This window comes from Melanotaenia boesemani, chromosome 8 (assembly GCF_017639745.1).
Source record: "Melanotaenia boesemani isolate fMelBoe1 chromosome 8, fMelBoe1.pri, whole genome shotgun sequence".
NCBI lineage: Eukaryota > Metazoa > Chordata > Actinopteri > Atheriniformes > Melanotaeniidae > Melanotaenia > Melanotaenia boesemani.
The window spans coordinates 19,267,285-19,295,128 of record NC_055689.1 but is presented as its reverse complement, the minus strand read 5'-3'; the positions used below and the strand labels follow the sequence as shown (position 1 = coordinate 19,295,128).

General features: G+C 38.3%; 3 protein-coding genes across 6 annotated transcripts in view; 2 read left to right on the top strand and 1 right to left on the bottom strand.

Moving 5' to 3' along the window:
* Positions 1-4,650, top strand: part of LOC121644192 (solute carrier family 22 member 23-like) — a 38,906-nt gene extending 34,256 nt beyond the window's left edge. For both annotated transcript variants that reach the window (XM_041991965.1, XM_041991964.1), the window contains exon 10: positions 281-4,650. In XM_041991965.1, the coding sequence (XP_041847899.1) occupies positions 281-1,781 (1,501 nt within the window). In that variant the 3' untranslated portion in view covers positions 1,782-4,650. The remainder of the gene's footprint in view (positions 1-280) is intronic.
* Positions 4,651-6,011: 1,361 nt separating this feature from the next.
* Positions 6,012-10,221, top strand: LOC121645285 (tubulin beta-2A chain-like). 2 transcript variants are annotated; one of them, XM_041993715.1, is made up of 5 exons: positions 6,012-6,215; positions 6,612-6,720; positions 7,004-7,012; positions 7,909-8,019; positions 8,791-10,221. In XM_041993715.1, exons 1-5 carry the CDS (start codon positions 6,159-6,161, stop codon positions 9,873-9,875), a joined length of 1,371 nt encoding a protein of 456 aa, XP_041849649.1. In that variant the 5' UTR covers positions 6,012-6,158; the 3' UTR covers positions 9,876-10,221. The 2 variants fall into 2 exon arrangements, with proteins under 2 accessions (XP_041849649.1, XP_041849650.1); XM_041993716.1 differs by lacking the exon at positions 7,004-7,012.
* A 3,242-nt stretch (positions 10,222-13,463) lies between these two features.
* The window catches only part of LOC121644850 (desmoglein-2-like), a 28,129-nt gene continuing 13,748 nt past the window's right edge, over positions 13,464-27,844 (bottom strand). Inside the window, exons 1-14 of one of the 2 annotated variants that reach the window (XM_041993090.1) lie at positions 21,084-21,241; positions 20,422-20,544; positions 19,714-19,869; positions 19,469-19,610; positions 19,208-19,371; positions 18,898-19,032; positions 18,631-18,816; positions 18,235-18,509; positions 17,170-17,312; positions 16,860-17,081; positions 16,363-16,593; positions 15,940-16,061; positions 15,517-15,843; positions 13,464-15,372 (exon numbers count right to left, since the gene is read on the bottom strand). In XM_041993090.1, the coding sequence (XP_041849024.1) occupies positions 14,404-15,372; positions 15,517-15,843; positions 15,940-16,061; positions 16,363-16,593; positions 16,860-17,081; positions 17,170-17,312; positions 18,235-18,509; positions 18,631-18,816; positions 18,898-19,032; positions 19,208-19,371; positions 19,469-19,610; positions 19,714-19,869; positions 20,422-20,544; positions 21,084-21,137 (3,249 nt within the window). In that variant the 5' untranslated portion in view covers positions 21,138-21,241 and the 3' untranslated portion in view covers positions 13,464-14,403. Of the gene's footprint in view, positions 15,373-15,516; positions 15,844-15,939; positions 16,062-16,362; positions 16,594-16,859; positions 17,082-17,169; positions 17,313-18,234; positions 18,510-18,630; positions 18,817-18,897; positions 19,033-19,207; positions 19,372-19,468; positions 19,611-19,713; positions 19,870-20,421; positions 20,545-21,083; positions 21,242-27,844 lie in introns of those variants that run through there. The other variant, XM_041993089.1, reaches the window with a different exon arrangement.

Sequence of the window (27,844 nt, the reverse complement as noted above, 5' to 3'; positions counted from 1 at the left end):
AAAGTGCTTCCAGAGCTCCATCTGGTGGTTAATGTAGGCAATTACAGGAGAGAAATGAATTACGTTGAGAGTAAGGTTTGGTGGAACTGCAGCACTCTCTGCTGCTGTCTGATAATACAACAGGTCAGAATTATACATGGAAATTTATGTGATTAAGGTAAATATCTAGGACTTGACGTGTCTTAACTGTTGGAGATATCAGCATTTAAATGTAGTTTTAAATTATGTGTGAACATGCCTACATGCTACTAGGTGTTTAACACTTTCTGTCTGCTCATAGGGGTGGTGGTCTGGGATTGGTGCTAGCCAGCGCTGGCTTTGGTATGCTCACTGCACCCATCATGGAACTACACAATCAGAAGGGCTACTTTCTTCACCACATCATTTTTGCCTGTTGCACCCTCATTTGCATCATTTGCATTCTCCTGTTGCCGGAGACACGCTACCAAGCCCTCCCTGAGACCCTGGCTGATGGTGAGAGCTACACTCGCCAACCTTTGCTTCCCCCAAGGAAACCTGGAGAACAGCGCCTCTTGCTGCACCAGTCTGAGAGCAGCAGGGATTACACCAGAGTGCATGACACGCCACTCCATGAGGCAGCCGCCACGGTGGTGTCAACCATGGACTCTACCGCTTCTTCAGGTGTCGACATAACTGCTGCATTGCCAGGAGATGTGTCAGCAGCCATGTTTATGGAGGTGCACCCTGGCGAACCTGAGCCCAAAGACCCCAATGGTTGTTCACTTTCATCTTCCTCCCCAACCCCTATAACAGCCGTGAGTAAAGATGGTGCAATACATGCTACTAAAGAGCACCTGCTGTCTTCCAGTCCCTTACACAAAGCTCCATCGGTTACAGACCCACTTTTATCTGATGCTGAAGAAACTTCTGCAATAGTCCTGAATTCCATTGAAACACTGACCGATCGTAACTCCACTGAAATAAATAAAATGGTTCCTTCCCTTGCAAGTGAAGATGACTCAAACCCTGCTGCTTCACTGGACTCTTCCTCTATCCCCCAAACTGTGCTCACCTCTGTATTGGTCTGTACAACACCTGTCATTGAGCCTCCACCTATCTCTACATTAGAGTCTCCTAACCCAGTAGGCGATGACGCCGACACAGTCATCACAAAGTCTGATCCACCTTTGCTTGAGGATGCTCATGCCACTTTAGCAGACAGCCCTTCTCCATCTATACATGACAGTCTCTCTCCGTCTCCTGTTCCTGTGACAGACCCTCCACCTTCCATAACCCCAAATTCTGGCATTCCCATCCAGTTAGAAATAGTAGATGGATCAACTCCTTACATTAGAGACTCTCAGTTGCCCCAGTTAGATTCTACCTCTCCTTGTGTTAAAGATCTCTCAACTCATTCCTCTTCTCCCCCAAGTCCAGATACTGTTTCACCAACATCTACACCTCCCCCACCTATTGATTCAGGCCATTTGACCTCAGCAGACTCTTCCACTCCCCCTTTAACGCATACGGTAAAGACTGCAGCGCCTCCTGCTGTTCTCCCTGTCACAGACATTGTGAATACCTCAACACCAGAATCAACTACGCTGACTGTCACAGACATTGTACCAGAATCAGCAGTTTCCCTCGTCTTGGATTCAGTACCAAGTTCCATCACAGATTCAGCATGCACAGAAGCAGCACCTCTCTCCTCTTTAATGGACTCTGTGTCCTCCCCCATAGACTCTGGTGTCCTCTCTATCATGGGCAGAGAGAGTACCAGCACAGAAAACAGCACCGTCAACAGTACATTGTCGTCGTGATTCAGTGCTGCAGACAGAAAATGAAGCTTTAAGTGTTGCACCAAGAGGCAGCCACCCATATTAACACCGCTGGAGGAGGTGGCAACGGTGTGGGGGGTGGGGGTGGGGGACTAACTGTCCTGCTCAGACTTCAGGTAATTCATGAAGACTGTTCCCCCCTGGAGTAGAAAAGATTTGTCTTACGGAGCTGCTTTACATTTCTCAATATCCCTCCACCTTCCTCCCGTCTTCGTGCATTTAGCCAATAAATGTGACTACACAAAAATGACAGAGTGCCACAGGCTGGTTTGTGACAATGTGACAATAACTTCTGGATATCACCAGCGTAAGAACTACTCAGATGTAAACGAATGGGGAAATCACTGTCTGTCATTTTGAAGACAATACCCACAATCATTGAGACATGTCATCAGCACTGGTGAAGAAATGCAATGATGCTAAAAGCAAACAAAAAAAATCAGTGGTACTTTTGCTCAAATAAAATGTTCATCTTACATATTTATACAATAAATCAATAAATGTCGCCTTACTTATATGGAGAAAAAAAATTCTGAATGTTGCAAAATACTTTTTTCCATTTTAATGATAAACAATCCAAATTGGATTTTTTTTTTTTTCATATATGCAAGCCAAAAACTACCCTGACCAAAAGTAAATGTAGACATAGTGCCAAAATGTTAGTACAGTATTTACCTATTTGGGGAAATACCTGACAATACGCTATTAAATTATTCTTAAATACAGAAGAAGACTGAAAGCTGTCACCTTTTGATTGGTTAGAAGTCAGATGAAATGGAGGCTATCTGCTTTTGTCAGCACAAAAAGATTATCGTATAAGCAGTTGGAAAGTATCTGATCAAACTTTAGTTTTCCAAATTTAATTTCAGCCTATGAAATTTCTGGGGTGCAATTTTTTGGTAAATGTGATCATGTTAGTAAGTGGATAACTAGCTTTTGGCCTTGACTCAGATTTGTTTTTTAAATTCAAGGTCTTATGTGGAGAGTCTCCAATGGTGTGCCCTTATTGTACAGAGCTATGCTTTATTCTTACAGTATTTGTGGCACTTTATTTGTGCAGAGGGGGACAAAGCATGCACATTATTGTGGAGGCGTTAACAAAACCATAAAAAAAAGAAAAAAGGCTATTTTTAAAAATGAAACCTACAGACTCCAAAATGTCTGATGTGATTGTGAACTGTTGTTGCATTCAAATCATATAGCATTAACATAGTTAATGTACATCAGTGTTTTCATACAGCTACACAAACTAAGCTTACCTTAAATTGAAAATACTATACACTTGTCAAAATGGCAATTAGAAAATACCCTTATAAATACATAAACTTATTGAGTATTTCTTAGGGAAGCACTTTTCTTCCAAAGCCCATGTCCATCTGTGGACAGCAGGATACTTGACTTGAATACATGTGTAACTTGAGCGTTGTAATAATTCTTACATTTGAGCTTATAATACTTGACTAAAAAAGGATGTGTGATGATGGATATGCCACTGTTTACAAAAAGCCTCACAATAATGATTAATAATACCAATGGTAATAATGATGATAATAATAATAACTACACAGTACTGTAAAACTTTCGAGCCTACTGAATGATGTCTTGTCATTTCAAATGTGATAAAACTCAATAGATCATATATCCAGGGACTATTGGTGAACTGTTACGGTGTCAAAGGCATCACCACACCTATTTGACTCTGTTACCATACACCTATAAAGAACCTTACAGGTACTTTACTCACCAAAACTCAAAGTCTATGTACTCATCCAAAAAGCTGCATGTCTTTGGGTTTATAAATGATTGAGCAAATCTACCTGCAGTTGATTCTGAAATGCTACTTGGACCCAGTTGTTTAGGGTAGTATTTTACCCTTTTCACCACATTAGATATTCATATATTTGTTTAATGTCAGACATTTGGTGTGTATGTTGCACCTCGAAGCACAATGAACTGCAATCATATGGTGGCAGAGTTGATGTCTTTACAATTTAAAAAAACAAAAAAAAAAGGGAAATTGCTAGTTACCTGTACACTTTTGCAATAGATCCACATGGGGTGGGGGTAGGGGAGGGCCTTGATGTTGGTTTTCATGAGAAACGTTTGGCATCTGAGAGCGTGTTGACTGCAGTGGTCTGTAGCCTCATGTAACTCGAGAGTTGTTATTGTCTGTGAATGTCGGTATCCATTTCAGTGTGCATATTGCAGAATTTAAACTGTGTATTTCCAAAATCCCATAAAACACCAGTGTAGTCAGTGACACAGCACAACACAACCAGTGTCTCCTGTGAGATCTGTTACTTCCACTTTCTGCCATGCAGCTGTTTCAGTGCTGAGGCGAGAGACTACAGTGCTATAGTATGCACGTAGCTTGTCTTTATTTGGAGTAAGTTTGAGATGACGCTCAGTAAAAGCAATGTAAGCACCAGCGACAGGGTAGATTGGCAGATATTCATTGTTGGAAAAGCAAAAAAAAAAAAAAAAACAAACAAAAAAAGAAAAAACAAAGACAGATTGATTTGGACTTGTAAATAGAACATCTGTGGAGGCATCCAGTGTCCACAAGATGAAGGATCATAAATCTTAGTGTGGACTGGTGAGACTTGTTTTGAACCTGGCTATTAAGTCTAGTAAAAGAACATCAAGTTCCCAGTGCGCATATTTCAGGTTTTGCTTCTCTCAGTCGAACGACTCAAAATCTCTTTGACTGGAGATTTGAATGAATGTAAAAACCATGGATTGTACATTTAGCTCCACTTGTTTGGTTTAATTTTGTTGTTGTTTTAACAGACAATGCACTTGTATATAAGCCATACCTGTTGTTTAAATAAACCACTATTTATTGATCAAATATAGCTATCTGTGAGTTGTTTTTCTATAATCTTTTTATGGTCTTATTAAACACTGATCCTGAAGTATTAAAGTACTATACTAAAAAAATATAACTGCTGCAAACAAGAATTGATTAGCAACCTGGTAAAAAAGGGAAACTGCCACAAATTCTTAAGCCTTTTTTGAATTTAACTTTTCACTTAAAATGATTTATCTAAATGTTATTCTTATAGAAGAAGAAACCTCCAGTTGTTTGGATAAATCTTTGTATGTCTGTCCAAAATTTAGTGGAACATCATTGTGGAGATATTACAGCCAAGGAAGGGGACCAGCTTTGACCATCTGGTCTCTGGCAGAGGTGACCATGTCCTTGCATTTTTAAATGTGCACCTGAATTAGGTGTCTTTACTAATTATGACACTTTGCGTAGCTGCAAGAGATTGCAGTATATCATTATAATTCATGGTAAGATTAATATCAAATTAAATAAAATTTAAATTGTCTATGTTACATACATGCTATAGCCACAAAAGGGCTTGCTAATCTTTGCTAATAATATACTTGACCACAGTTTTCTGATCACTTCCCACACATAACTTTAAAAGTTAATTATTGTGTTCCATTGTAGTATCATTCTTTATTATTTAGAAATGCATGGCTAGGGATTAAGGATTAGGTATAGTGTTTTTTTATATGTTTTCTCAGATTTAGCATTCAGATGTTAGCGTTGGGCAACTGTTAAAGATGTCTTTTATTTGTATTCTTACTCACCTTTATTAAAATATCTGCTGTTGTTCAGTTATGCTAAACATTTTACAGATTTTTTTTAATTCAGTAAATTTTAAAAATACTAAATTTTGTGCTAATTCCATGCTAGCTAACAGCTAACATGAGGTGGGACTGTGTAAGACTCAGCAATACATTCGTTAGGAGGAAAAAAAGACCAACGAGGAACGTGAAAAGAGCTCACCTCATTTTTTATGATATTCTTTAAATAATTCAAATCGGTTAGTAGCCTTTTCCTTAAAGTAATGTAGCATTATATGTGAGTTTAATGGAAGATAAAGGTAAGAATACTAATCATTTTTATGTTAATGTATTGTTATGAACTACAGGTTCTTTCACAGGCAGCTAGCTAAACATTAGTCAGCTGTAGCTGCAATCTTCTGTATTACACCGACCAGGGTCTGAAATTTCTTGGCAGTGCAAACATTTAACAGAACTGTGCAGAACAACCTCGATCCAGCAAAAAGAAGCTAAAATTTCCCTGCATGGGACAGGGTGATGTCAGGAGGATGATGCGGCATGATCCTCCGTTCCGCTGCATCAAACCGGGACGCTCCTATTGGTTGAAAGGGATGCTGTGTCGCGCTAACGTCATGCGATCAGCAGCACGTTTATCTATCTCGCCGGCTCAACGTTCACCCAAGAAAGGAAGCAAGTGCTGATTTTGAGAAACACAACGGCAACAGACTGAAGAGTGGACCTCGGTTAAGTCGAGAAAGGAAGCTCTCTGCCCGCATCACCATGAGGGAAATCGTTCACATCCAGGCTGGACAATGTGGAAATCAGATCGGGGCGAAGGTATAAGATAATTATTCTAATTTAATTCTGTACATGTTTTCTTTTCCTTTTTTATTTTAGATTTAATACTATTAAAAGTCGAGTCATTAAAAAAAATCTGACGTGACACGGGGAATATTTTTCCTTTGGAAAAAAAGAAAACAAAAAAACTGTTAATGGCTTTATAAAGGTGCAGGGTGGGGTTCAGTCCATCTGGGCTTTGAAGACAGCGGCTGCAGCGACGTGGCCCCAACTGCTGTGTGTCATTTTGCCTTCAAACAGATGCGCAGTAAAAAAAAAAAAAAAAAAAAAAAAAAGGTCTTGACGCAAATTGTTTTAAACTCGTTTTCACACCATGTGTGTTTTCTAAATTTCTCCCAACAATATCAAGGAAATGTGGTGTTTGTCTTGCATTAGTTCTGGGAGGTGATAAGTGATGAGCATGGCATAGATCCTACCGGCAGTTACCAAGGTGACAGTGACCTGCAGCTGGAGAGGATAAATGTCTACTACAATGAGGCATCAGGTATCAAAAATGACATTTCCAAGTTTGTTTTCATAAAGTCACTTATTTTCATCAGAATCATTTACTCGCATAAATTGTTCATTATTATCACTGCATGGCCTTATGCTATATAGGCCTCATTACAATGCTACAGTATGTCAATGTCACTGATTTAGCTGCAGGGGAAAGTAGCTCTTTTTTTTTTTAAAGAAAAAAAAAAAAAGAAAAATTAGGACAGTGAGCCTGCTAAAATATATCTCTGTGTTCCTTCCTTCCCCCACTCCTTCTCTCTGTCTTTCTCTAGGGAGTACAGGTATCTGCAGTCTCTGTATAGCTGGTCTCCAGTGCTCCATCTTAGTGTCACGTCAATATCTGATATTATTGATGTGACATGTCGAAGGTCATCCCTAATTCATCCTACATTTTTGTTCTTAGCTTCTGTACATTATGTCAGGCAGACATTTCCTGATGAATTGAGATGCATCCATCATGTATCACTTTTTTCGTGTTTCATCATTTAGGCTGAAGCTTTGCAAAAGCAACAAATCAGTAGGCATTTAACTCCAGGTGTTGCCTGGGTTGAGATCAAGCTGTGCTTTGACTAAATGAAGGCCTGCACGCACAGATGTCTACCCCTATCATATTCCCCAGCAGCAGGCATTATTGAGCATTTGTTTCCATGTTGCACGCAGTCATCAGCATCACTTAATGAGTCACTAATGCATGAGGACTGAACATCCAAATAACCAAATTCTCCTTAAAATACACAGACTGAAGATTGGCATAATTTTTAAAAATTCCGGTAAACCTAAAAGTTTAGCAGTGAGAATAAGAAAAGATATTTATAGTGGAAAGCAGCACCTCTGAATAGACTCTGCAGAGCTCAGCAATTTAGAAGCCCTGCTAGTCCAGAATAAGCAGTGCAGCATGCTGCAGCAGTTTGCTTGCTAGGTGTGTCACATACAGAGAGGGTGGAGCATAGTAAAACGCACTTTTTAAAAAACGCTTACTTAGACAGGCATATGCCCTTAGCAGACAGCACTGTGTATTCTGTTTAGGCAAGTATAACTTTTTTAAAGAATGAAGACTGTTTTGTATGTAGCTCTCTAAGGATGTTCTGTTATCATGAACATGTCATCATGAGACTGTTTATATCTTACTTCAGTCCTCAATCTATTACCTCCCCTTGTTCCTTCCTTTTCCTCAAAGGCAGCAAATTTGTACCCCGTGCCATTCTGGTGGACCTGGAGCCAGGAACCATGGATTCAGTTCGCTCTGGACCATTTGGGCAGCTTTTTAGGCCTGATAACTTTGTCTTTGGTGAGTGGACTGTAAATCCAAATGTCAACACACATCCCGAATCAACTGCACATACAGCATCATGTCAGCAACTGCTGTCAGATCCCATAAAGCTGGGCTTAGTTTCACCTGAGAGCCTTGCACAGCACTGTATATACCAAGCACAATGCTTCTGCAGTCTCTTAGTGAAGTGCCAATAGTGTGATGGATTGGCCATATGCAGCTGTGTCAGACGGAGAGAGCGCCAGTGACTTAGCAAAATAGAAAGAACAAAAAAGAGAAAGCAGGACACACTCTGATGATCACAAATGAGAAGAGAGGATCCAAATTCTGCAGTACAGAATAACTATCTACTTTTTCTTACCAGGAAATACATCTTCATCAATAAGCTGTAACAAATAGGAGCTGATTGATCAATTATCCAGTAATGCTTTATGGATATGATATTAATTTTAATATCTGGGCTGTCAAATGTGCCCAGAAAGTTTAGAGTTCTGCTTACTAATGTAAGGTTTATTGAGGTGTACTGGTGCCTTTAGCTCAGTGTCACTGTCAGCATGGTGATATTCTAATCTTTTATGTTCAATATGTTAATTTCTAGCAAGTATATATATATATATATATACATATATATATATATATTTTTTTTTTTTAGAGGTTACTTTTTATTCACCTTGTTAGCATTGCCATTATTGTCACTGGTACTCATTTGCTGTTTTTCCTGGATTCATTTTTTTCATAAATGTTATACAAATCTCAACATTAACTGTCTTTAAACCTCACATCATGCAGGTCAAAGTGGCGCAGGAAATAACTGGGCCAAGGGTCACTACACCGAAGGAGCTGAGCTTGTGGACTCAGTCCTGGATGTGGTGAGAAAGGAGTCTGAAAACTGTGACTGCCTCCAGGGTTTTCAGCTCACCCACTCCTTGGGTGGAGGCACGGGTTCAGGGATGGGCACATTGCTCATCAGCAAGATCCGTGAGGAGTACCCAGATCGCATCATGAACACCTTCAGTGTCATGCCTTCCCCAAAAGTCTCTGATACTGTAGTGGAGCCTTACAATGCCACCCTCTCTGTCCACCAGCTAGTGGAAAACACAGATGAAACCTTCAGTATTGACAATGAGGCCCTGTATGATATCTGCTTCCGCACTTTGAAGCTGACCACACCCACCTATGGAGACCTAAACCATCTGGTATCAGCCACCATGAGTGGGGTGACCACCTGCCTGCGCTTCCCTGGCCAGCTTAACGCTGACCTCCGTAAGCTAGCTGTCAACATGGTGCCCTTCCCCCGCTTGCATTTCTTCATGCCAGGCTTTGCACCTCTCACAAGCAGGGGCAGCCAGCAGTATCGTGCCCTCTCTGTGCCAGAGCTCACACAGCAAATGTTTGATGCCAAGAACATGATGGCAGCATGTGACCCTCGTCATGGACGCTACCTCACAGTAGCAGCCATCTTCCGTGGCCGTATGTCAATGAAAGAAGTGGATGAGCAGATGTTGAGCGTCCAGAACAAGAACAGCAGCTATTTCGTAGAATGGATACCCAACAATGTCAAGACTGCTGTTTGCGACATCCCTCCAAGGGGCCTCAAGATGTCTGCCACCTTCATTGGCAACAGCACAGCCATCCAAGAGCTGTTCAGGAGGATCTCTGAGCAGTTCACTGCCATGTTCCGCCGCAAGGCCTTCCTCCACTGGTACACCGGAGAGGGAATGGATGAGATGGAGTTCACTGAGGCTGAGAGCAACATGAATGACCTAGTGTCTGAGTACCAGCAGTACCAGGATGCCACAGCTGATGAAATGGGTGAATATGAAGAAGATGAGATAGAAGATGAGGAAGAGGTCCGCCATGATGTTCGCCACTGATTACAAAAAACACTGACATGACATTAAATCAGTTCTTAGTAATAGCTGTTGCTGGAGAAGTGCAATGAGATAATATCAAGTGTGGTAGACATGCAGATGTTTATTGCCCAGGTCATTATGAAATGTTGCTGTTTTAGCCAAATAATGCTGCATTTAGGCATTGCTTATACTGACAAAGCTGTTGAGTCTGGTAGAATCTGAAATATGCAATCACTGTAGTGTTAGTTTCTCCAAGTCATGCTTTGCAAGTAAAAAAAAAAACAGTCTTGTCCTTATCACAGTTTTGTAACATTCACTTTATCATGCATTTATGGTCAATGGTCTCAAATAAAAGATCCAAACCATCCTTCACGCTATGCTTTCTTCAAATTGTGCAGTTTTGTCCAAGAATTATTGAATATCTACAATGCTTGTGAACCACATGTCTGCAGTGGTTGATAAGTTCTTTAATGACCATAAACTTTTAAAAATGATAATTTATTGTGAGTTACTGTGAGATACACGCCCTCCAAAAATAACAAATTACAAGCAACTGAGAACTGTACCAAACAAATGCAGTTTCTTGTTTGTGTTTAACTGGCAGAAAACAGCAATGCAGAGAGGTTTTAGGAAACATTATACATTTTTACAATACAATATATTGTGAGCCATTTTAACAGGGTTTGGTGTATTATACAGGTTAATATCCAAGTTCTGTGTGTCACCATTATAACATGATAATGTACTAAGAAGTGATTAATCATATGATTTATTTGACTCTATAGCTTTAATTATAGCCAAATCATGTCTCTTCAAGTCCCTATTCCTTTATATAAGCATGTATAACAGAAACATATGATGGAAAATGCTTGACTAAATGCATTCTTGTGGTTTGAATTTCAAGAAGTATGTTTGAATAATGAACACAGCCACCATGACAGCTTGATCTATTGCCTTATTTGGCAAATAGGCATTAGACTGATGTGCTTTGTGCAGCAGTAAGTCTTCCCAATAGCGTCAAAACAAAAACTGATCACTGATAAGCTAAGAATGTGATGCATGACACAAAAGTGAGTGATGATATGACATGAACTGGTATGATGTCTGGGCCTCCTGTCAAGAAACATATTGCAATGCCACTCAGGAAGACTCATAAAGTGAGAACTGTGAAATTTTCTCACAGAGATGTTTGGATTCAGCCACACCCCAGAAAGCAAGAATGCTTTAAAAGCAAACGTGGTTTAAAAAAAAAAAAAAAAAAAAACAGCAAAATAAAAAGAACAGAAAAAAGTGGGTCAACGCTTGTTTGTCTTTCTCTCCTTTTTTTTTTTTATTTGATGAAGAACATTTAGGTGTATTTGTTGTATGACTTTGTAGCATTTTGACAATTTAAAAATGAGAGAGAGAGAGAAAGAAGGAAGTGTAAAAATGCTGGAAGTTTAACAGCAAGCTTGAATGTGGATTTCTGTGGCCACAACTTTTACATCAGATGAAGAAGACCAGACAAAGCCAAGTTTCTCTGAAAGGGTTAAAGTCTCTCCTAGCTCCCCTACCCTATTACCTCTTTCACCTGTTTCGGTTGAAAAGCCATGCATGAGAGCAGTTCCCATGACACAAATTCTCTCTGCAGGGCTTAAATATTCTTTAGAAAATTAAAAAAAAACACACCCACACAACATACATACTATGTCTGCTTTTAAAAGATGAATTCCCAAATGAAAACTGTAGGTTTTTAAAAGCCAAATCTCAATTTAAACCACTCAGCCTATTTTGGGTTTGACCTGCATAATATCCAAGTTCTGTGTGTCACCATCATAACATGATAATGTACTAAGAAGTGATTAATCATATTATTTATTTGACTATAAAGCTTTAATTATAGCCAAATCATGTCTCTTCAAGTCCCCATTTCTTTATATAAGCATGTATAACAGAAACATAAGACTATGCTTGACTAAATGCATTCTTGTGGTTTGAGTTTCAAGAAGCATGTTTGAATAATGAACACAGCCACCATGACATCTTTATCTCTTGCATTATTTGGCAAATAGGCATTAGACTGATGTGCTTTGTGCAGCAGTAAGTCTTCCCAATAGCGTCAAAACAAAAACTGATCACCGATAAGCTAAGAATGTGATGCATGACACAAAAGTGAGATATTCAAACTGGTATGATGTCTGGGCCTCCTGTCAAGAAACATGTTGCAATGCCACTCAGGAAGACTCATGAAGTGAGAACTGTTGTGAAATTTTCTCTCAGAGTTGATTGGGTTCTGCCACACCCCAGTCACACCCCAGAAAGCAAGAATGCTCCTGACAGTTGATAAAAAACATGTGCTTCTAACATGAATTATGAATTTAAGAGCAAACGTGGTTTAAAAAAAAAAAAAAACACAGCAGAAAAAAAAGAACAGAAAAAAGTGGGTCAACGCTTGTTTGTCTTTCTCTCCTTTTTTTTAATTTGATGAAGAACATTTAGGTGTATTTGTTGTATGACTGTAGCATTTTGACAATTTAAAAATGAGAGAGAGAGAGAAAGAAGGAAGTGTAAAAATGCTGGAAGTTTAACAGCAAGCTTGAATGTGGATTTCTGTGGCCACAACTTTTACATCAGATGAAGAAGACCAGACAAAGCCAAGTTTCTCTGAAAGGGTTAAAGTTTCTCCTAGCTCCCCTACCCTCTTACCTCTTTCACCTGTTTCAAGCCATGCATGAAAGCAGTTCCCATGACACAAATTCTCTCTGCAGTGTTTAAATATTCTTTATAAAATTGAAAAAAAAAAACCACACAACATACATACTATGTCTGCTTTTAAAAGATGAATTCCCAAATGAAAACTGTAGGCTTTTAAAAGCTAAATCTCAATTTAGACCACTCAGCCTATTTTGGGTTTGACCTGCATAATCAGTGTCTGAAACCTGATTTTCCTCTTTCTGCTGTTCCTGTGTGAAAGCTGACTGAACAGAGCACCCTGTTGTTGGGCGCAGGAATGCTCCTGTTTGCTTCACAGAGCAAAAAACGAAATGTGAACCTTCCACTTTGAAAGATGTTTTAGCCTCCCCGAAAAAAAAAATGCAACTAACATCCAGGACAAACATATTTCAGAGTCTATGAAGAGTTTCTGGGACTATGCAGAAGTTTCATGCACCTTATTTTTAGTTTCATTTACTGTTTTCTTTAGCCTGGAGTTAAGTTTTTCCATGTTGAAATCTATATATATATATATATATATATATATATATATATATATGTATATTTCTGTCTCTTATGAATAGATCTCTAAATCCAGTTTGACCTTACATTCGTGGAGCTGCTGCAGAGTGAACGTGAGGATGTTTAGGGAGGGAATTTTAAAACAAAGCAAGCTTCTGAATGTCTCAGCTGAAACAAACATTTTCAAAAAAGAGTTGGAAACATTTTGGATCAAGAAAACTTTTTATTTTAAAAAAATATCTTTAAACTAAGTCACTAACATTTCATCCCAATACCTTCAGCAAGAATTAAAAGTCATCTTATTATAATTAAAGATATTACACACACACAATTGTTTAATTTAACATTACATCACTTCAAGATCATGGTTGACAGAAGACAAATGTATTAATAACTATCTCATTGTTTGATTTTATTATGACAGCAGGCGCAAAACTTACAAAACAGAAATATCATAATTTTAAAGCTGCTTTACTACTACACAGCAACATTTTACAGCAAATAAAATATGAAAATACTTATTGATCATACTGATAACAGCAGTATTAGTGTCACACCAACATGCCTTTCAGTGCTTTGCAAGCTCATCTTGTATAATTCTGGCAATCCACACACACCAACAAAAAACAAAAACAGAAAACACAGACAGTAATTATGGCACAAAATAGTGTAAACTTGTAAGAAATAGGAAACTTGTGCTATAATACAAAATGCCTGCAGCTTTGGCACTTAACACTTTATTATACAATTCAGGAATGCACATGTACTTTGTTTTGCTTGTTTTTTAAGGCATTGCTGAGGAGGGTTGGTTGTGTTTATTAAGCTGCATTAAGGGAACATTGGTTTTTCAAATGAGTGCTATGGTGACTGTACAACCTTCAGAAGGAGGCTTAGCAGGCTGGGAGCTGGGTTAGGCAGAGACGTCACATGTCTTCCTTGTTATCTTTGTTTTTTGTCTTTTTACTCTATGCACTTTCTCGCTTCTAGCTTTAGTTAGAACAAAGTAAGTGATTTTATTTTTGTGTGGGTAGTAGGAGGTAATTATAAACAGCAAGTTAGTATTGTGTTTCCTTACTCTGGTACCTGAAATAAAATTGCAGAGCTTTTAAAGCTGTCACATGGCACCTAACTGGTCATTCATTGGCTAAGACATGAAAAAAATCACCCTGTGTTTGCAAGTCCTTCCCTTTGCTAAGCTATCATGACAGGCATCATGCAATGCCTACTTTAAAAAAAAAGTTATATCTCTTTGCAAAAAGATGTGCTGTAGTGCATCTCACTCTATATATCATTAAAGGTGTGGCATCTAAAAAAGCAGTTAATTTAGGCTCCTGTGTTAAGACTCAAAACCTCTCTCTGTGACCAAGACTTTTTTATGTTGTACAACCACTCTCTGGCTGCCTTGCAACTTGGGTGCAGCTATCAGTGTTGACTCCTCATTTAAACCTGTAGAACTGTGTGAACCGTGTGAAAAAGATTTCACCTGCACACCTTGACCTCTCATGTCAAAGTCAGACTCTGTGGATCTCTTTTCTATCTGAACAAAGCCTTGCTCTCTTCCTGAGGATCCATTCTCAGCCACTAACATTTGTGTGGACCTGGAGCCAGATCCTAGTGAAAGGCCCTGTGCAGCCTGCCCTGTTGCTCCACTCATTCCGACCTTCCCTTCAACAAGTACCATGCCATGAGGGTGCTGCAGACCACCAACCTGCACCATCCCTTGACTTAGCCCCATTTGGCCAACAGCCTGCTGGGCTCCTCCTGTCATAAGCACCATCTGGGGCTTTGATTCCACTACATACATGGGTGTAGCAGCATAGTACATGGCGGGTTGCTGTATGAGCAGCGTCTGATTAGGAATGATTATTTTGTCCTGGACATGCACATTAGAAGTGGCTGCTGAACCTTGGGATCTCTTAGTGATTCGCTCCTCTTGGATAAACGTAGAGGACCCAGATGCCACATTGGAGGTGTTGAGGGTGTTTACCCGATCCCTGTCCCTGACTGTTTCTGAGTGTGTATGGGCATGTGTGTGGGTCGAAGTGGACGGCACGGCTGGAGATACCGGCCTAACTGGGGGTTTAGAAATTCCTCCAATCCCTGACTCACTCTCCAGGGTGGATCCATGACAAATCTCAGCCAGGGTTTTGAATTTTGGCCCAAGGTCGTTGAGAAATGTAAGGTCATCTTCATTATCAAGGAGGCTGCAACAACCTACAGAACCTGCCAGCGACTCTTGACCTTCATAGTCATAGACCAGGAGCGTGTCTTTCTCCTGAGACTGTTGTGAAGCATTGTTTGATTTCTGCAAATAAAAAAAAATAGTATGCATATGACTTTAATGACAGCTGAACAAACACAGTAGTGTATATTGCAACTCTGTATGATCCAGCTCATAACAAACTGAATTTCTAGCTATACAATTAAATAATTAAATTTATATACTCACTGTTAAAAAGTACTCCCCCAAGAAATGATCAGACAGAGCCATCCCACTGAAGGCCCCGCCGGTGTAACGGGAAAAACCCATGTCTTGTCCTGCCATCATCCCTCCATCCATAAATTCCATTCCTTCTTGCCTACTGAAATGTCCGTATTGGTTGTACAGGTGCATATTCTCAGCTGTCACAGTACTCATGTTAATAGCACCACCTAAGGCTTCTCCTCCTGATTCAACCAAACCTCCAAGATATCCCTTCCCCCCATAGTTGTTGATGTCTTTGGTGTTCAGTGTGCCACTTTCAACCATCACTGGGACTTGTAGAAGCGGAACTTCCTGTGAGAAATAACATGGGGGATCCAGTCAGGGATGGGGCATTTACAGTGTGCCAAATGTCTAAACCTTTTGTAAGATACATTAGTGTGCCAGTACCTTGTCTTCTCCCTGCCCCTCTGTGTGATATGCAATCAGTTGTTGTTTTGTATCAAAAGGAATAGGCTTGAAGTCTCCTGGTGCAACTCCACACAGGCAGAAGAGCAGCAGAAGGGGCACCACTGAGAAGCAAACACAATTTACACTTTGAAAAAGACATTTTTACACATGCATGTTCAAATCAAATTAAGGTAAACTCTGGAGCAGCAAATTGCTTTCTTCAGCATTGAACTTTATCTTCCTAACTGGGTAATGCATCCTGGAACTACTATCTTATTTTCGTAACTTATGACTCACTCTTTCTTCTTAATTTGTCTATACAGCTTGTTGTGTTTGGAAACTTTACAAATGTGTAACCATGAAGAGGCAACGAAGGAAAAAAAACAAAACAAAAAATAATTGGTAATCAACTAGTCTACTCACAAAGCAGCAGCAGAAGACCAAGCAGTAGAAGCAGAACACCAGCTGCTCCAAAAACTGCAGTCTTGTTACTCCGACCCACACAGGTTTTAGTGTTTTGAAGGCATGTGCACACCGTCACATCCACTATCTGGACATTGGCGCATGACTTTCCTTGCTGGTCCTTGATCTCCAATGCCACTTTGTAGATGCCTGGCCACAAGCGGGCTTGATCTCGCAGAATGACTGTAGTTTCTATAGAAAGACAATATAGCAAAAGTATAGGAGCACCATTCAGTTTGAGTGACAGTCAAATGATTCTAGTGTATAATAGATTTGCTACTTTAATCCTGTAACTACAGTGTTTTTGTGTTATTCTTACAAAAACCGTTAAAAGCACACACACAACTGGTTGCAATTCTTGACAAATTTAGCTTTTTAAAAATAAAGAAGAGCTAAATACTGAATTTCTCTTAGAAATGACGTGCTAAGTACCAGTTGTTCTATCCAGATGGTCTTACCATTAAAAGGCTCAACTGTCCACTTCTGTTCGCTGCCTTTTTGAATCACAGTGAAATCTAATGGTGCTGCATTAGGAAAATAATCTTTGTCTACAGCTGAGATATAAATTGCATTTTCCTCAAGGCACATGCTCTGAGTTGTGGAGGTCAGTTCAGGACAGTGATCATTGAAGTCCTCCACCTGAATGGCTATTGTCCCTGTCGCTGTTTTTGAGGGCGCCTCTGAAAACCAGATTGAATCAGAGATTAATATTTGTGGGACAATCGATCAGACTGCAGTAAAAACATGAAAATATCTTGCAGAACTCACCATTGGTGACGCAAATAATTTTGGCATAATATGTTCCATTGATCAAGAACTTGGACTCTCGGTCAGGCAAAGTATTTAACTTGATTTCTGCTGTCTTCTCATCAATAGTCAACCAGTTACCTTTATCGTCGATCTTTGCATACCTGACAATGTAGCAAAAAACATGTATGTAAAGATAAAAACCCTCAAAAATGGAACAGTAAATAATGTGTCTGGATATCGACTTTAAGGGCTTTTCAGTAATAATTCAACAATTTCTTCTATTCACATTTTTTTAAATTGGAAAAGAGAAGCTAATAAATAAAGGCCAAACATCAGAGACATGGTGGATAATAATATATCAAGCTATAGCCACCTTAATTTTTACCTAAATTATACAGCAAATTTAGGGTTTGAAAATGTTATATACTTATAAATTTACTAGTGGGGATAGATAAATACTTGGTCTACAAAGTTCTGGTAGGTCTAAGTCAGTTAATTTGGATAATTTAAGCTTAATTTCATTAAGTTTCATTAAGGTTTCAGATACAGTTTATAAAGTCTGTACAGATATGCTACTGCTGTTGCTTTCATAAGTCAAAAATGTTTGCAGTGTTTAAAAAGTACAGATACCCTGCTGATATATGTTCTCCTAGTTTTATTTGTATCTGAGCAGTTTGAAGGCCAAAGACAAGTTAAATCTGGCAGAAAATGGCCAGTAAATACCAGATTGAAAAATTTGGTAACAAATTTATTCTATTTAATTATTCGATTTAAAAATGTCTGTGAATATGCTCACTAAAGGCTTGGATGCTTAATAAAATGTGCTATAAAATTAACCCTTTTAAATGCAAAAAGTGAGAAAATATTAGATAAACTATTTGTTTTTATTATTATTATGTGTTCTAACGTGTTATACTCTAATGTGCAGAAGATCTATTAGCAAATCAAATATATCAAAACTTAATATAAAAAAAGTGTAATCCAGATGTTTTCTTTATGCTAATCTTAAAAGTGACCACAGTATGGAAATTCAGTGTTATTTAACCCCAGGTTCATATTTAAGTCCTCTCTTAGTGACAGTACCTCACGTTGGTGGCAGTCTTTAGTGTGTCACTGTCAATCGCAGCATAAGTAGTAATGACTTTGTTGATGAAGATGGACGTGTGGTCCTCAGAGACAGTCACCACTTTTACACTTGGCTGGAAACGGGGGCCTTCCTTCTGATTGATGACGTTAATTTTGATGGGGTATGATTTTGATGGGGTCCCTACCACAACCCCACTGCCAAAGTTGTACTCTGCCTTGTTGGAAACTTTCACAGCTAAATTTAGCATCTTCACCTCCTCATAGTCCAGGGCCTGCAGGTAATGCACAGAGTTAGCATGTTTTCAGATATATTTTTTAAATGTACTTTTAGCCAATTTGCATTTGTCATTTTACAGTACAAAATAAAAATAGATACACAGCACAACTCTTTACCTTATTAATGGTGATGATTCCCTCATTGGTTTTAGAATCAGTGGTGATAGTGAAATGACCCCCCTCATTACCGGAAACAATGGTGTACACAGCCTGCCAGTTTTCAGTGTAAATTAGATCCATGTCGATGGCTTTTATCCTCAAAACTTCCACATTGACCATATTCTCCTCCACACTCCCCTCATACTATAATGGAAATGCATATTAACATATCAACACCATCACTTAAAGAAGGACAAAAGGTTGCGGTGGCGGTGTCACACCTACCGATTCTCTTTCCAGAGTTGGAATATTGTCATTAATGTCCAGAATTTTAATCTCAATTTCTCCAGTTCCAGTGTTTCCTCCGGGTCGTCCATCTAAGTCAGAGGCAATAATCTTCAACTTATATATGTCTTGTTTCTAAAAGAAATAAATACATTTAGAGTCCACAGATTAGTTGATTTAAGTCATCCTTATAGTCAAGATGAGTGATATGTCAAAAATTGGTTATATCTAAAAAGAAACATATTAAAGAATGTACAAAATGCATGTTTGTCATTCATTACTTAATGTAAAAGGGGCACTTGCAACGTACCTCTCTATCTAGAGTGTTCTTTTGAACAATGACCTCTCCAGTTTTTGGGTTGATGTAGAACATCTCAGCTATGTTACTCTGACTTTCAATTCTGTAGGAGATGGCGGAACTGAGAGTGTTCTCCTCATCGTCATCGGTAGCTGTCACTTTCATGACAACAGTACCTAAAATTCACCAAAAAATTCAGTTGTTTAAATGCAGTAAACTACTTTTACAGTTTTCCAAGCCATCTTAGTAATAAAAGTGCAGATCTGAAGATACCTGTTGAACTGGATTCGTTGACAAAGCCAACTTGTGCTATTTTAATGACAGGTTTGCAGTCGTTTTCATCCTCAACTTTAATTACAAGGTCAGTATCATTTTCAGCACTGGACCCATTGAAGAATTTCGCAATCCCTTTTAACTAAAAGGAAATAGACAAATAGCTTACAATTCATTCATAGTCTACACACAATTTATTGCACAGCTTCTACTAATTTATAACTCAGGTTTTGAAGTGCCCTTACCTGATATACGGGGATGTCCTCTCGGTCCAGAATAGTGTGGACTTTGACATAGCCAGTCCTTTGGTCAACACTAAATCTTCCAAAAGGAGGCTCGTCAACACCAGGTCCAGTTATAGAATACATTATACTTGTAAAATTCTCCTTATCAGAGCGAATCTGAAATACAAATAAATCCAGAATGAAACCGTCTGGAAATCTAACCCCCTTAAAATACAAGTGTAAGGCTAGCTTAGGTACAGTACTTCTGTTGAAGAATTTAAATGTAATTGGAAATTATTATCATTGCAGTTAGTCATCCAGACTATGTTGGTCTTAAAAGACATCTAAAAAAAAATGTTTATAAAAACAATAAGACAAGATGGAGATTGTTAAAATATCTGAACAAAGAAAACCATTATCATAAACTGTGTCTGAAATGACTCATTACGAAGACGGAGGCCTGCTGGTGTGGGTGTGCGTGGAGCTGCTGTCTTACACACTTAAAAAACAAACAAAACAAAGATAGACTAAGGATGAAACCGGTGTGGACAATTCAATGAGTTCAATAATAATATGGTTAATTTAAAAACTGAAAATGATGATTTTACCTACATTAAAATATCTGTTTGAGTGTGTATATACACTGTATGTAAAAAAAACCTGAACTAAATAGCAGGATGTCAGTTATAACCAGACTTTCTCAGGGAAATAAAACATAGAGGTACACACTTTGGCAATATAGTCATAGGTGGTGTAATCCTGGTTTTCCTTGAGTCTTCTGGGAGCTAGAAACCACTCTCTTTTCTGTCTCTGTAGCGTTCGGCCATTTCCTTCTCCACTTACAAGCACAAGCTGCAGGTAAACAAAGAAAGAGGAGAAAGTCAATCATCATGCATAATTACAAAATGCTGTTGCTCTCTTTTCCCAAGATAATTTCACTACTATTCTGTGTCACTCAGTGGGAATCTAGAGAGTTTTAGAAAGATGTGGTTTGATCAAAGCAAAGATTCTGCTGAAGCTTGTCAAAAATATGATGATCTTGTGTTTTATTAATAAAAATGCCATAAAAACAAACCATGAGTACTAAAAAATAAAAGATAACACTAATCTGAAAAGAACTAATAAGTGACGTGTGACACCAGAACCTCATCAACCCTTCCTTTATCCAATATTCATGAAAGCAGCAGCTTTGCTGGAGAGGAAATTAAAAACTGCTCTGCGACCCAGCCGCGTAGATGTCCTGTCTTTATTTAGCTGCGTACTTGACTGTTTAACTGTGGCTAACCGAACTGCTGCTTCTCAGGCAGAGAGGAGCCACACCTGTTTTAAAGTCCGATTTTCAGCACAGTATAATAGATCCAAAATAATAATGTTAAGCATCGTTTACTTACAATGAGGAGGAATGCCGTCAGAACAAAAAGCCGAAATGTCAGCAGAGAAGCCATCAGCTGGAGAAAAAAAAACTTCTTAATCCTTGTGTTGAAGTGGGAACGCGTCAGTTTGAGTTCTTCGGTAACCTTCTGTTGGTTGTGTGTACAGACTTCGACCCCATGGAAGGGCAGGGAGAACTTTTACAGCTGGGCGGGACCTCTCTCCGTTTCACTGGTCGTAAGTGCTGATAACAGGCGGGGAAAAGATCCTGCTCTATACAGCCTGCATAGCCACAATGTTAAGGTGCAGCCTTCTGAAAAAACAACAACAACAAAAGAAACTTGTGGACTCAAACAAGAGGGGAGCAACTAGGAGTGGACACACTCTGAGTACAGATGTTTTTTATAAGTCTGGATTGAAAATATGTGTGTGAAACAGGGGCGGTGCTACACCCGCACCATCCTTTGGGGTCAACATTACTCATTCCACCTCAGTGTATTACCCCATCTTTTCTTCTTCATTGTGTGTCTCGTCTTCTCCTTCAGTAATTCTCGGTTCAGAGTGGAACACGTTATTTAAAAGGCCTGATTCATTTGAGTGTAAAAGAATATTGCACCTCCTAACTGAACTGAGTCCCTGATCGGCCAGACTCTAGTGAACTATCCAGGTGTGAATGCACCCTTAACTCCAGATATTAGTATGAAATGTGTTAAATGTGCTTTTTGAAGTTTTGCTGTTAAATATGTATATATTTATATATTTATGTATATATATATATATGTATATATTAAAATGTATGTAAAATAAGCTCAAACATTTTTGCACTTTAGTCTTTATCAGTATTTTGTGCTATGAAGCAACTTACTTGAGATTGCTGCATACACCATTCAACCATGCTGCAGTGACTAACACATTGCTGGGTGTGGCTACCACTGACAAAGTTTTCTCTTTAGCCTCTCCTTCTGTTGGCTTTCATAACTTTGACACTTAGGTTTAGGAAGAAATGAATTGTTCTTTACTAGCATTGTTTTATTTAACAAACAGATTTAATGTTTTCAGTGTGGCACAGCTGATCAGTACTGAGGAAAGTTCCCACAGGGAAGGGTTGTTGTTATAAAAATGATGTAAAATAAATATTTGTGGGAATAAAACATTCAAAATAAGATCAGTGTCATCTTCGCCTCACAGGACATGGTTAAGTTCATCACTGATTTATGATTCAGACTTTTTTAGATTAAAAAAAAAATGTAATGGAATCCTTTGAAATAATGTTTTGTCACTCATCTGCAGAAGTCCACCAGTGCCCGTGAAATTCCCAAGCTGAGCACCACAGTTTATACTGTGTGCATGTGTGAGCATGTAAGCCTTGGTGTTTTTGTTTTACTGGGAAACACAGATTTAAAAAAAAAAAAAAAAAAAGAGAGAGAGAGAGAGAATTATTGAGCACAAGCACATAAGCTTTGGTATTATACATGAAGCATATATTTAGTATGGGATAAGGTGTGAGAGAGGAAAAATTGAACTAGTTTCATCCTGTTTTACCGGGAGTGTGAAGTTTTTCTCTCTCTCTTTCTCTGTTCTTTTTTTTTCTGTGAAAGTGATTTATTGGCCAGTCAGCATACAAACAGAGAGCTAAATGGATGGTTTGCAGTGGTGTCTTGCGATGCCAGAGAAGTACATGATAAAAAATTAAATAAAAGTAAAAAAACAAAAAGAAGAAGAAGAATTAGAGACAGGTTTTTGGCATACACCTTTTTTTTTTTTTTTTAAATCTAAGCAAATTGTTATCAGGCTTATTTTTGCATGTTTCTTCTAAAAATGCAGTAGAACTTGTCTCTTACATGGTGGGTGGGGTCTAATGTCTCTCTCCAGTTTAAGAGACCAAACCACTTTGGAAAATGCAGGTCCTGTAAAGACACCAGTGTCCTGAGACACATAAACTAAGTTTTGGCAACGTTGCCTCAGAAACCAACCTCTTTTTGTCAGTTTTGACAGAGCAATAAATATACACGCTGAGATTAAGGTGCATTAACAAAGACTCACTGGAATTAATTCCAGTGAAAAGATGTGTCTCAGGACACATGAACACATCTGGGTGTGACAAATTTTTGATTACAACATTTTAAGTGTCAGCATTGCTATATAAAAGACTAATAAGGAGAAATGCTGTTATCAGCTTTCGATGAAATTTACACCTAAGCAATGTACGCCAGTTGATTCAGACACTTCCACTCATCCAGACGATGAGTAAATCTCTCTCATCTTAACTGTCACTTTTTGTAAATATGGTGCATCAAAAAACGATGCATCTGTCCTGCTGTCATCATTCCAGCAAAGTTGTCATGTTGTCATGCCGACTTCTGTTGAAAACTGCATTTCATAACACGATGTTGAAACACCCAGTGTAACACCTGAATTGACAGAACAAAAAACAGGTGTACTCTAACTACAGAGGAACACGTGTAACGTCCTGTAGCTCCAGATTTGAAATCATAATGTTAATATATTTAATATATTTATATATTTGGATCTTTTTCTAAGTCCAGACAAGACTCACCTCTGGCTACTTGCACACTGCAAGACTCAGCAGGAAAGTAATGCTTTTGTTAGTATGAAATCTGAAATGTTATCTGTTAATGGTTTATCTTTCCCTACAATACGTGGCCAATGTGGGAGAGGAGTTTCAGTCTTAGTGTCACCATTTCATTAATCAGAAATGTTTAATCCTCTTCAAACACGCTGAAGCCAGTAACTTTTTACTTTAACAGTAGACTAACTCCACAAGGGGAAGTTTGTTTTGCATTGTTGTTGGGGACTCTCAAATCCAAGCCCTTTCATTATGTCCACACCCATGACTCACAGCAAGCTGTCTTCCTGACATTTTTCTCACCTTTCCTGTGGCAGCCCCCCCCAGATAACCTGACTTCCCTAAGCACTTTCAGAACAAAACCTGACAGTTGCTGTGGATTCAGATGGGATATGTTTTAAATGACACATCCTCAGTTTTATCAGCAGTTTATAGAGATAGTGGGAGCACAGCCTCCCCCAGACCAGGCTTCATTCAGCCTCACATTCCTGTGGTGTTAGTGAGGAACACAGTTCTGTTCCTGCTGCCAGAATGCTTGTGTGGAGCTGCAGAGGGGGGAGGAGCAAGCTAGGGGTCAACCTCTGTGCAGACCTGGGAGAAATTTTGTAAAATTAAGCGTACTAATCATTTTTCTAAAGGTTATGAGAAAAAAAGGCAACTCAGCGTCACCGTCAGCGTTTTGGAGGGTGTGTTAAGGTGTGTCCGTGCTGAGTCCCTGCCTGTAGCCGCACATTCAGAAACTGTAGTCTGCCAGCTCGTGACAGGATATTTAGACCTGCTTGGTTTTGGTAAGTACGTTTCTGTCTTCACAATTATACAATCCTGTCAGCTATTGCTATGGCAAAATGAGCTGGGTAAGTTACTTCTGTAAAAAAACGTTGTTTTGAGTCTTCCGTTGTGTGTTTTAGGAGTAGATAAACACATGCCAAGAAAGCGTTTAAAGAATTACAATGAGCTCATGTGACTACCACTCTGGCTTGTATGAAATTTGACAGCTAGTTGGCATAGATACATTAGCAGTCTGAGTAATCATTTCTACATTAAACAAAGACCAGCCTGCATGGTACCCACAATTCACATTAAATACGTTGGTTGTAGCAAGATCGGTTGTTGTGTTAAAACTGGATTAAATGTTAAACATTGGTTTAACACAATAGATATTATACTTTTATTATAACCCTTTAATTGAAAAGACATCCCTATATAAGTTGTAATGCCTAATTTGTTGTACATTCATGCATCCATAAGTTGATCTGTTTTATTTTTTTTTATTTTATTTTTAATAATTAAATGGTTTAGAAAATATGAAAAAAAAACAATGAAACACCTGCAGCCTTCTGTGATTACTTTGTGAAATAGTTCATAACAGACACTGTATGTAATGATTTCCTTTGTGCAGATTTGTGTAACAGCAACAATGTTTAATATGATATTCTAGTTTAATTATGTCTAAATAGAAACATCATACTATGGAAATTAAAATGAAACAGCCACTCTTTAAAGGTTTTTACAAAATGCATTGCACCAGAGAAGTGTTCACAAACAAAGGCAAGTTTTTTTTCTTTTTACTAAGCAAAATCCATCATTCCAACATGAATACAAAAGTAGCCCCATTTGCCAAGTTTATTATCAAAATGTATAGTTGTTGATGTGTTACCATGCAGAAAAGACTGACTGATATCTGGATACTCATGATTCTATGTGATATGTCATTTCTGATGGTCATCCCCTTTTAGCAGAGGGAACCTCTCTCCCAATCAGCTGGAATTCCCAGGAATTAGGTGAGGTCAGCTTGTTTTCTGTACAAATATTAGAGTTGTTAAGACTTTTAATTTGTTTTCTACATAATTATATTTGACTTATATCTTACAGGTGCTACAGATTTCACAAGTAGACTGGGAAAGCAGCAGCCTCTTGCCCAGTGAGCCCAACTCTGGCATCTTCATACCCAAGACTGAATGCTCACTGAACCAGCAGGAACTTGTTGGCTTGACTGCTGCTGTGAACCCACTGGGATGGACAAATTTCTGTGCTGACATTTATTTAGCAACACTGCAGTACCTGCAGAGCATTGGGTACCTGTTACCTTCCTAGTTTTGATGATCTAGGACAGAAGACACAAAGGCAATGCATTTCTTTGACCGCATTTTATTTTTGTGTTTAACCTGTTATGGCCCCATGAAAAAATGGTAAAAAAAAAAAAGTCCAATTATTTAAATTTGAGGTCTTTATTTGGCCCTGTAACAAAATGTAACAAAAAAATATTAACATTTGTTGGGGGGGTATCTACCATTTATTACCATGTGATATATTAAAAATATTATAATATAGTTTTCTGCTTCTGGGTATCTATTAGGGCACAGCAGACAAGTATCAGATTGTGTTCAACAGGATTTTGAGCAAAGTTTATACCATAAACATTAATTAAAAATAATTTGTTGTGGATAAGTAAAGAGCGTTGGAAAATAATAACTGATAGAGACATCAAACTGAAGTTCTTTGAGCTACCAGAGAAGTCCAGCAATTATCCGTACCAAATATTAAATTCAGCGTTGTTCTTAACAATGTAAAATTAGACAAATGTGAAAAGAGCAATTTGAGGGTCAAATGTTACTTTGTGTAAATAGATTTTTAAAGTTTTTGTTATCTTGCTGATGACCCATAAGGCTCATTTAGTTATTGCAAGCTTTGTTAGATATAATGGTGGACATTAAACCGTTGTAGTATTTAGTTATCTTCTTTTAAGGGGAACCCAGAGAGACTCAGGAGGAGCATCTTCCCTCAGGCTCTCTGAACTGTGAACTCTACTCTGTAGTGACCCTGGCCAGTCCTACCTTCTGCTGGAAACACTGTCATTTACTCATGTCACTTTAACAAGGTTTATATTCTGCACTAGCATTTATTTCCCTGAGGACTCTCCAAAGGGATTAATAAAGTATTTCTATTCTATTCTATTCTATTCTATTCTATTCTATTCTATATGGTAAATATATTGTGTATATAAACAGTCATTGTGTATCAATGCACAATTATTGCACTGTGGCTCATTGTATTTATACTTATACTATTTAACTTGAAACTTTCATGGTATGGCAGAAACATTAATAAACATTGCCAATGTGTGCAATTACTTAAACCCTCCTTCCTTCATCTTGGGCTGCTAACATCAGTTTGCATCTTTTCCAGTGTTCATGTGGCACTCATAAATGTCTAAAGATGAGAGGTATAAAATGATTAAGTATCCCACAGAGTTGGTGGTGTATTTATTTTTCTAAAGAATTTTTACAATGCAGCACATTTTCCATGTATATTGGCAACTGCAATCAAACTACCCAACTTTCCACAAATAAACTGATCCCTTTAGGACCAGAAAAAACAAAAATGATCTAATGATCCATCCTTGTTTATTTATTTATTTGTTAGAAAATTCATAGTTAGGATTCAAACAATCATTTTCTGGCACATTGGTCTCCTGACCCTTCACTCTGATTGGTTAACCCCCCCCCCCCTTCCCCCTTCTCTGCTCTCACATCTTCAGACACAAGTTAGAAGTTAGTTTAGGCTCAAATAATGCAGAAGGAATGAGCCAAAAGTTTCATCACGCTGTGACTTGTGAGAACACATCTGTGACTGCAGCAGCAGATTCATGAAGTTGTAATTCCTAAGTTCAAGATTCAAGATTTCAAGCTGGACACACAATGTTGAGTAGTGTTTCATGGCAAGAGTTTGAATGGAAATCTAAAATGCAATACTTCATTGTCCCAACTTACACATCAAATTATAGTAAAATTTCTGACAAGTGGTGGAAAGGATGTGGCCTGTCAGGAAGCTACACACATATATTTTGGCATTGTCCCGTAATCAAAGAATAGAGACAACGTAAGGAGAAAGATTAAAAGCATTTGTAAGGAAAAACTAAGTCTTGAGTTGTAAATATTCTTATTGGGAATTATACCAAAAACTGTGTTAACCAAAAACTAAGAAAATAATTCAAATAGGCCTACTAATTACAATTGCAAAAAATTTTATAACAGTCTCTTGGCTAAAACCACAACCTCCTAGCAAAGATCCTTGGTGGTAAAGGGTAAAAGATGTGAAAATGTGAATGGAAAAAGTAACAGCAAAATTACAATTTAAAGATAAGACATTCCAAGAAATATGAGCAACAGTACTTCAGGAAACAGAAAAACTACA

What these genes read in the sequence shown, in the direction of transcription:
- LOC121645285 (XM_041993715.1), top strand. Translation starts at nt 6,159, where the DNA reads ATGAGGGAAATCGTTCACATCCAGGCTGGACAATGTGGAAATCAGATC. An exon ending in GAAATCAGATCGGGGCGAAG is followed by an intron (nt 6,216 to 6,611) that starts GTATAAGATAAT and finishes GTCTTGCATTAG; the next exon opens with TTCTGGGAGGTGATAAGTGA. An exon ending in GCCTGATAACTTTGTCTTTG is followed by an intron (nt 8,020 to 8,790) that starts GTGAGTGGACTG and finishes CACATCATGCAG; the next exon opens with GTCAAAGTGGCGCAGGAAAT.